The 7123-nt window shown below is 43.4% G+C and overlaps 1 protein-coding gene across 1 annotated transcript; it reads left to right on the top strand.

Moving 5' to 3' along the window:
- The first annotated feature begins 2640 nt into the window (after positions 1–2640).
- On the top strand, positions 2641–5186 carry LOC109412901 (serine protease snake-like). The gene is made up of 6 exons (XM_062851418.1): positions 2641–3369; positions 3512–3709; positions 3919–4125; positions 4193–4469; positions 4535–4797; positions 4858–5186. Exons 1-6 carry the CDS (start codon positions 3240–3242, stop codon positions 5178–5180), a joined length of 1398 nt encoding a protein of 465 aa, XP_062707402.1. The 5' UTR covers positions 2641–3239; the 3' UTR covers positions 5181–5186.
- The last annotated feature ends 1937 nt before the right edge of the window (positions 5187–7123 follow it).

Below are 7123 nucleotides of genomic sequence, written 5' to 3'. Positions count from 1 at the left end.
TTGCTTACATGCCCAGCCCTTTTTTTAGTTATTAGTTTGCGATTGAACGAAGCCATTGCATACGCACAATTAATCAAGATTGATTGATTGCTTGATTTAGCTATATTATAGAGACTTTAATCAAGATGGCTAGGGAGCTCTCTCTCTCTCTCTTCTTGGCGTAACGTCCTCATTGGGACAAAGCCTGCTTCTCAGCTTAGTGTTCTATGAGCACTTCCACAGTTATTAACTGAGAGCTTCCTCTGCCAATGACCATTTTGCATGTGTATATCGTGTGGCAGGCACGAAGATACTCTATGCCCAAGGAAGTCAAGGAAATTTCCTTTACGAAAAGATCCTGGACCGACTGGGAATCGAACCCGTCACCCTCAGCATGGTCATGCTGAATACCCGTGCGTTTACCGCCTCGGCTATATGGGCTAGGGAGCTGTCATAACCTTTCTCACCGTAGATACAGTGACCGACAAAATAAAAGATGGCCAAAACTCGGCGGCCTTTTTTTGGGAAATATGCGACTTATTGGTGGCACTCATCGCACGGACACTACAGAACTGAACAACAACAGTCCTATCAGTTGACCGCTGACCAGCTTCAACACTATAGGTAGGGTATGGCTTTTACCACAACATTCTCTCTTATTAAAACAATATCACTCTCGTCCACTCTTAGTTGATTTGCATTACTCTTTATTTTATTCATCTTTTCTAAAGAAGGGGACAAATTGGGGAAGTGTAAGCCTAACAAGTAACCAAAAGTTCCACTTCTCATGACAAAATTCGCTTTCAAGTTCCAAGAAGTTCAGGTTAGGTTCCGAATGGAACTTTCTAGCTGCTTAAAAGGCTAACAATGAGCCATGCTGGAACTTCGCGCATAAGCATGGGTCATTGTTAGTCCCCATGAGCAGCTTGAAACCTGCTAAGGATCCTATTTAGAACTTCGTTGGAACTTTCAAGTTCCTAGAAGTCCATTTCAGTAGCTTGAAGTTATAAGCACATTGAGGAGCGGACCTGGTATAATGGTTAGAACATTTGACTATCACGCCAAGGACCTGGGATCGTAGCCCACTCCCGACAAACTCGTAAAATATGAGTTCTTCCTTCGGAAGGGAAGTAAAGCGTGGGTCTCGAGATGAACTAGCCTAGGGCAAAAAATCTCGTTAATACAGATAAAAAAGCACTTTTTTACATTTAAACAAAAACAACTTTATAAGCAAATAGGGTATTGGTTCCCTTCTTAAGCATGTGGCTCCCATTTTCATCCTACGAAAAACAAAGGATTGAAGCGCTGTTTGTTTTGGTTCTTATTTTTGTATTTTTTGTTAGAAGTGAGCACCCATGAAAACAAAAAGAACGGAATCAATCGGTGCTGTAATCGCTTGTTTTCGAATAGGATGAATATGGGAGCGTGAGATTAATGATGGAACACATACCCTATTCATAGAGAACTAGAGGTCTAACTTGAATCAATGCTCTGTCGGCAACTAGGTTTGATCACTTGCACAGTATCGAAGTTCTATAACTTATCCATTCAAAGTTTCTATAGCAGCGCAACGGTACGACACTAGTTATCACTCAGGTATGAGGACCTGGTTCAAATCTATAAAGAAGAGTGTTGTAGTGATTGCAGTGAATGCACAAGAGATCGAACCCTCTGTTGTGTATGGTACTAACTCTGTTTCACTCGTTGCCTATGTTCTCATAATACTTCTTTGAATTGAGTTTTCCAGGCTCAGAACATCAAAGCAAGCACAAGGTATCGAAACCTTCTGTTGTGTATGGCATTAATGCTTCATATGGTCTAACTCTGTTTCACTCATTGCCTATGCTCTCAAAATACTTCCCTCTCAGGGGTCTCACATTTTTTCTATGGTTACTTTCTCAGGGGACTCACTTTGGTTCAGCTACACTCTCAGGGAGCTCACTGTTTTTTTTTTTACTTACCCTCTTAGGAGACATGTTACCCTCTTAATTGCTTAATTGCTTTAACCAACTTTTTTTCTTCAACGTACATTCTTAGGAAATTCGCTTGAGCCAACCTTTCTCGGTAGACTCGTAGCCTAAACATACCTTCGCTAGAAATTTATTCTGTTTCAGTAATGTAGGGATTATTTTCGTTAACTATTTCGTTTTCATTTAAAAACACTTCACATTTTTCTTTGGAATACGTTTATTATCGCGAAAGCTAACCAACATACTGACGTTCACATTCGAATCCAGATTATACGCCTACGTTGATTCAACTTTTCTCTATAACGACGGTCTTAACTATTCACATCTCTAATCCTTGATGCATTTGCTTATGCGTAGTTTCTTGAACAGGATTATATTCTTATCCTATATTTATTATCTCTTATGATCCCTACAAGTGTGTCATGTAAAGTGAATTTGGAAATGTTTGTCTTGATTGCCTACCTCGGATAGTATTGTAAACTGAGCGACAGATTTGCTTGTCTGTGGCTAGACTAACCAAACGCTCCTCAGCGGAACGCTTGGGGAATTCCCACATGCGTTATGTGCCGCTTCACAATGAAATAAATTGAAATATTTATAGGTACGCAGACTTTCGCTTTCACGTAATTTTTTATGTTGGGAATCGCCCGTAATCAAATATGTACATTATATGATATTTGCTCTGCGACCATTCGCAACCTTGTGATAACATCCGCGATCCTGGCGTCTGAGTTCGATTCTCCATATGATTCCTTGGGTATAGTTTTATACTGTGAAAAAATCCATTGCGGAGATGAAGAAAGTGATTTTGAAACACTTGACTGAGAAACAGCAGCCATCCCGCTTGGAGCGTAATTTTGAAAAAGAAGGTGTTATCTACTAACTGCCTATAAATTTGATTAAGCCACACAGTTTCCAAGAGAGTAGTATAACAGCTGTTGTCATCTTTTTGTGTTTTTTTTTATAATTTGAATAATCAATGTCTGTTCTGGGCTATACTTTTCCGACCGGTTTCTCTCGCCAAGCAGTCGAGAACGATCAGCCATTCCGAGAAGAATCAGTACAACCAGAAGAATCATGAATACTTAATACTAGCCTTCGGAATTCACGCCATCGCTGAAACGCTGAAGTTCAGGTATTGGAATATCTGAACGTTTCTTAGTGTATTAAAAAAAAATTGTTGTGCCAAATGATCGGCTAGAAGATGTGCTATCATAAGAACTGGCTACATACGTAACATACATACTTAGATATAAGTGGTCATCGGTATAATCACAGTAAGCAGTGATAATGGCGAACCCTGTAGAGGCTAGTTGGTTCACCATAAGGCACTGGCCAAGGCTGTCTTGGATGTCATCCGTTGGTGGAATTTTGATGATACTTATTCTTCAAATGCAGTTAAGTAGTGCAGCGTTGAGAGGTATGTAGGATAAACCAATGTATACAGAAAGAAAAATCTTGATGAGGATTGGCCAATCAATGTAAAGTGCCCATAGAGAACTTTGATGAAGATATTTTGATGAAGGTTCGATTACGATGTTGATTCTTAATATCATTCACAGAAAACGAACCCTGCATGCTGAAAGATAACACGCCCGGCATATGCCGTCCGTACGCCACCTGTCGGGAGAAAGTAACGAGCAACAATATCAAATTCTGTGAACACAACGCCAAGGGAGCAATCATATGCTGCCCAATCCGTAAAGCCACGTCCCGAACCACGCTTCGGTCGAGCCGTTCATTGTGGAAAACTAGCCGGAGTAAGTTTCACTTGCAGCGCCTGCTGCGAGCTACAAAAAATATTTCGAATTAGGCCGAATTGGCAACCACGCGGTACCGAGAAAATCAGTGGCAGTCACTGACAGACGATTTCAAAATGCAGCCGCTCGCGCTCACAGCCTGCTGTGATCGTCAAACGGCGTTGAAATACCACTCGTTTTAAATGACACCACCTAATCCACACTTCTAGACTTTCCCACAGCAACCACAGAGAACGAACCTTGCACGCTGGATGGGATCCCTGGAACATGCCGTCCGTACGCCACCTGTCGAGAAGAAGTAGGAAACAACATTCAGATCTGTGCCCATACTGCCAACGGAGCAGTCGTGTGCTGTCCAAATTCTCAATCCCGTCTGAGAGCTTTTTCAGAACCTTCCCAACGGAAATCCAGCCAGAGTAGGTTCAGCATAACATCCATCACCTAATCCAAACTGACAGACCTTAATTTCGATCTCCACTGCAGAATGCAGCGAATACCAGAGGCTAGCCAACCACGATGTAGCCGCAGTCGGGTTGAGCTTAGCTTCGGTCGTGTCGATTTCCCAAGTCCCAACGTGTGACAGTATTAGTGCGAGTCTGATCGTGGGCGGAACACACGCAAAGCCCAAGGAGTTCCCGCACATGGCGGCCCTAGGCTGGCGCAGGCCATCAGATAACACCACATTCTTCAGGTGCGGCGGAACGTTGATCAGTGAACGATACATCATGACGGCTGCTCATTGCTTAGTTCATATTGAAGGGTAAGAATCTTTCAAATTTAGTGGTAGTAAAATATTCGACTAACATAGATCATTTGAGAGTGCAGGGCGTTTCCATCGTTTGTTCGACTGGGTGATGTTCACCTATTACGAGATGACGATGAAGCGCGTCCTCGGGACTACGAAATAAAAGATTACATCATGCACCGCAACTTTAGAAGAAAAAATGGGATGTATAACGACATCGCTCTTCTCAAGTTAACCAAGGATGTTGCGTTCAATGATTACATACGACCTGCTTGTCTGTATGGCGAAGAAACAGCTCCTTCCGAAACGGCAATTGCAACTGGATATGGAAAGCTGGCATATGGTATGGCAGTTTTTTTTTTGTCTGAAAAATAGTTCTATTAAATATAGAAACATCTTTCAGAGGCGGATTTTTCTAACGAACTGATGAAGGTCTCCCTCCAGATCTACGATAAAGAACGCTGTAATAAGAATTACGCTGGTATCAAAGAATTGCGGGAGGGCATGAAGGACGGCCAGCTATGCGCTGGAGATACCAGGGGCGGCTACGATACCTGTAAGGGAGATTCGGGTGGACCTCTGCAGATCACTGAACAGGGCAATCACTGTTCGTTCATTGTGTTCGGGATCACTTCCATGGGACAATACTGCGGCGGAACTACTCCGGCGATTTACACTCGCGTGGCAGCATATTTGGACTGGATCGAAGGGATTGTGTGGCCATAACTTACGACCATATGAATGTGCCATCAGACCGTAAGTACTGTTCACTGAATCTACGTAAACCGGTGGAGAAAATCGTCTTAGTGAATTTCAGACATTAAATACCTTTTGCAATAGTTCAGGGTTCGCCAAGCTTCAGCTTTAACAAAAACCTCACAAAGGTCTTGAAGGTACATCCGGATAATGTTTTTCATTCAATCCGAAAAAAAAATCCATCTTATTTTTACTTTACCTTCAGCTCCATCCTGGGTGATTGTCCGCCATCGCCGTTACCTGTGGCCTGGTCAGATTTCTGTCAATTTTCTTTATTTATTTGTGAAGTGGAGGCTGCGCCGCCATGAGCCTCTCGGTCTGCCTCTGCTGCGATGTCCTGCTAGGTTCCAATACAGTCTTGTTAGAGATAACAGTCATTTGAACGTTTTCGTCGATATTCGGCCTCCTTTGTCTCCGACATTCGCCACACAAGCAATCAAACTACTGTACGAAACAAAAAGTCAAACAAATGCACTTCACCACGATAGCGTCTTCGGGAGACGGTTTGGTTTTTGTTATTCCTGTCTTCTTCCATAATGAGAGCTGTGTTGGCCAAATGTGTGTCGTATTCAATGCAACATGCAAGAATAAACTAATACTAACATTCATAATCGGAATTGGCTGTAAATATATGCGAAGAGCTAGAATTGGACGAATGTCATCGTGTCAGACAACAATGATTTGACGCTTTCTTTTGCTTATTGAACTTCGTTTTACCGCTCGTGTTGTGTGCAAGAGGTAACGGTAGCGCACAAATGAAACAAAGCAAGCTGACACTCGACTGCGGCAACGAAATGAAGGTAGTGAAAAATGTCGAATGTTTACAAGACTGTTCCAATATAACGCTTGCTAGCAGATTTCGTTTCTGCCCCTGTGTAGACCGTTGATAACATCGACGATGGAGCTCCACGTTGGAGATCCAATGGTGAGACCACTATGCACGCATTATATAGCGCATTTAGTTCACCACTGGACTATCGCACTAGTTTTCACGAGTGCGAAAACGCTAATAAAAGTGCGCGATTGCATCAAATCAACTCGGCGTCTTCAGAGCACTTGTTCTCCATAGATTGAAGAAATAGTGCACCGAAGACATTAACCTGATATGATGCAACCGCGCACTTTTATTTACGTTTTCGCACTTATAAAGTCGCAGTTCGCAGTCCAGTAGTGAACTAAATGCGGTATTCACCGCAGACATCTATCAGCCAGACGTAAGTTCGTGAACCTGGAGATCAACGGCCATCCAGTACGACTACAACTAGACAACGCAGCAGACATCACCGTGATTTCATCGGTCATTCATTTCATTTATTTAGTTCACATCAAATTCATAATAATACTGAATCAACAATTTGCCGCCATAATACTCGATTTGCAGCTGCAGCTCTCCATCCTCGGTCACGCCCAACACTCGCCAGATCACGCTCCACCTGGTCCGCCCATCGTGCTCTCTGCACTCCACGCCTTCTTGTACCAACCGGATGGTTAGCAAACACCAACTTTGCAGGGTTGTTGTCCGGCATTCTTGCAACATGCCCTGCCCACCGTATCCTTCCAGCTTTGGCCACTTTCTGGATACTGTGTTCGCCGTAAAGTGCAGCGAGCTCGTGGTTCATCCTTCTCTGCCACACACCGTTCTCCTGCACACCGCCGAAGGTCGTCTGGTACATTTGGTGCGGGGGTGAATCTTTTTTGACCGCAGTTTCTTCTGGAGCCCATAGTAGGCACGACTTCCACTGATGATGCGCCTTCGTATTTCACGGCTCACGTTATTGTCCGCCGTTAGCAAGGAACCGAGGTAGACGAATTCTTCTACCACCTCGAAAGTATCCCCGTCTATCGTAACATTGCTGCCAAGGCTTGTCCTGTCTCGCTCAGTCCCACCTACCAGCATGTACTTTGTCTTAGCC

This window comes from Aedes albopictus, chromosome 1 (genome assembly GCF_035046485.1).
Source record: "Aedes albopictus strain Foshan chromosome 1, AalbF5, whole genome shotgun sequence".
In the NCBI taxonomy this organism is placed as follows: domain Eukaryota; kingdom Metazoa; phylum Arthropoda; class Insecta; order Diptera; family Culicidae; genus Aedes; species Aedes albopictus.
The sequence above is the reverse complement of the archived record's forward strand: the minus strand, read 5'-3'. Positions and strand labels throughout refer to the sequence as shown.

Excerpts from the sequence above, each read along its gene's own strand:
- LOC109412901 (XM_062851418.1), top strand. The coding sequence starts at position 3,240 with ATGGCGAACCCTGTAGAGGCTAGTTGGTTCACCATAAGGCACTGGCCA. Across the intron at positions 3,710-3,918 it reads ATTGTGGAAAACTAGCCGGA|ACTTTCCCACAGCAACCACA; the intron begins GTAAGTTTCACT and ends CCACACTTCTAG. Across the intron at positions 4,798-4,857 it reads ATATGGAAAGCTGGCATATG|AGGCGGATTTTTCTAACGAA; the intron begins GTATGGCAGTTT and ends AACATCTTTCAG.